The sequence below is a fragment of the Mesitornis unicolor genome, unplaced genomic scaffold, assembly GCF_000695765.1.
Source record: "Mesitornis unicolor isolate BGI_N332 unplaced genomic scaffold, ASM69576v1 scaffold27380, whole genome shotgun sequence".
In the NCBI taxonomy this organism is placed as follows: Eukaryota; Metazoa; Chordata; class Aves; order Mesitornithiformes; family Mesitornithidae; genus Mesitornis; species Mesitornis unicolor.
Genome location: NW_010159545.1, coordinates 17,629 through 19,254, shown reverse-complemented (window position 1 = coordinate 19,254; position 1,626 = coordinate 17,629). Strand labels below are relative to the sequence as shown.

Here is a 1,626-nt window from a genome sequence, read left to right as displayed (position 1 = left end):
AAGGGGCCCCCCCCGGCCCGGGCAGCCGCTGGTCAGCCCAGCCCCGAGCCTCATGAGGGTCCGTCCACCGGCGAGCTGAAGGAGTACGAGTCCTTCTCCGACAAGCTCCAGCTGGTGGACAGGGACAAGAGCAAAGAGCACCGGGAGCCAGGCCAGCTGAAGGCAGCTTTTGAGCCCTATCTGGAGTTCCTCAGCGACTTCTACCCGGGTGAGGTGGTCACAGTGGCTGTGGTGACCCTGATGGTGTCTGCCATCTGCCTCTGCTCCATCTTGGTTTTTGGAAACACCCACCTCCACCTGCCCACCTGGAGCTACTCCCTGCTGCTGGTCCTGTTCAGCCTGGGCTTCCTGCTCAGCCTCCTCCTCATCTGGGCGCACGAGCAGCAGCACATCACACAGACCTTTCAGGTACGCCTGGGGACCCAGGCAGGAGTAGTCCCTCTGCCAGGGTCAGTGGGGTGGGAGCAGCTCTGAGGGACTCAGGGGAGGTCCTGGTCACACCAGCCTGGTGAAAGCACTGCAACTGCTGAAGGAGGAGGAGGAGAAGGAGGAGGAAGAGGAGGAGGAGTGTGTCAGCAAGCACTGGGTGTGCAGAGGTGTTGGTGTCACCCTGCACAGTCCTCAGGACAGCAGCAGCTCTGTGTCCATCCCATGGGATCAATCCTACCCACCCCGGGCTCACTGCTCCACGTCCCTGCAGCCTCCGCTCCCCTCCTGCCCATCCCAGCTCCTTCTGCCTTTGGTCTGCCCTCGAGCTATGCTGTGGAGCTCTCTTCTTCAGCATCCAAATCACTTTTGTGCCTCTTGTGCCCCCCCGCCTCTGGTCTCCAGCCAGTCTGGGCCCTGGCGCGGCGCAGTTGCATGGATGGTAACACCAGCGCTAACACCACCTTCCTGCCATGCCCCCACCCTGGCTTCTCCAGTGAGGACAATGTTGGATTGCACTGGGGGCTCATTTGGTCCCCATGATGGTGCCTCTAGGCTGTTCCCAGAGCCTCTGTCCCCTCCCCTCCCTGGACCCAGCTCCCTGCCTGGCCCTTGTTCCTTTTGGCTGCCTTTTTCCTAGAAAAAAAAAAGTGATTTTCAGAAAGCCCAGGGTGACAGTCACCCTGCCCCAGTACTTACCAGTGCTGGCTTTTGCCTCTACGGTTTTAAGGATGGTCTGACCACACCATTTCTCCCACAGATCCCCCTGGTACCCCTCTCTCCAGCACTGAGTATTGTCCTCAATATCTATCTGATGCTGAAGCTCAGCTACATGACATGGCTCCGTTTCGCTGTCTGGCTGCTCTTAGGTGAGTGCTCCCACGTGAAGCCCGGGACAGCAGTGGCTGGGGGGGGTGAAGGGAACTGGGCTGGTCTTGGCACCGGCCGGCGGCCTTGGCAGCTCTTTTTCCCCAGTAATGGGTTTATACAGCACATTGTGCCCTTTTCTGTCTCCAATTCCCCTTCGGAGACACAAACCAAGGTCTTCCTGACCCTCTCTGGTTCCCAGAGTTTGTTCCTGTTAAGGTTTGGGTCCTTTGATCTCTGGGCCAGAACCCACTTTGCTCCTGAGATGGCTCCTGGGGCTTGAGGAGCCCTTTCTAGCAAGGCCCTTCCCCTGCCCAGGCACTGGCATTGCCC

General features: G+C 59.4%; 1 protein-coding gene across 1 annotated transcript in view; it reads left to right on the top strand.

Annotated features, from left to right (window-relative positions):
- SLC7A4 (solute carrier family 7, member 4) overlaps nt 1–1,626 on the top strand; it is a 3,345-nt gene that overhangs the window by 1,372 nt on the left and 347 nt on the right. Inside the window, exons 2-3 of the mRNA XM_010187021.1 lie at nt 1–408; nt 1,187–1,295. The exon at nt 1–408 is cut by the window's left edge and continues 281 nt beyond it. Coding sequence (XP_010185323.1) covers nt 1–408; nt 1,187–1,295 — 517 coding nt within the window. The remainder of the gene's footprint in view (nt 409–1,186; nt 1,296–1,626) is intronic.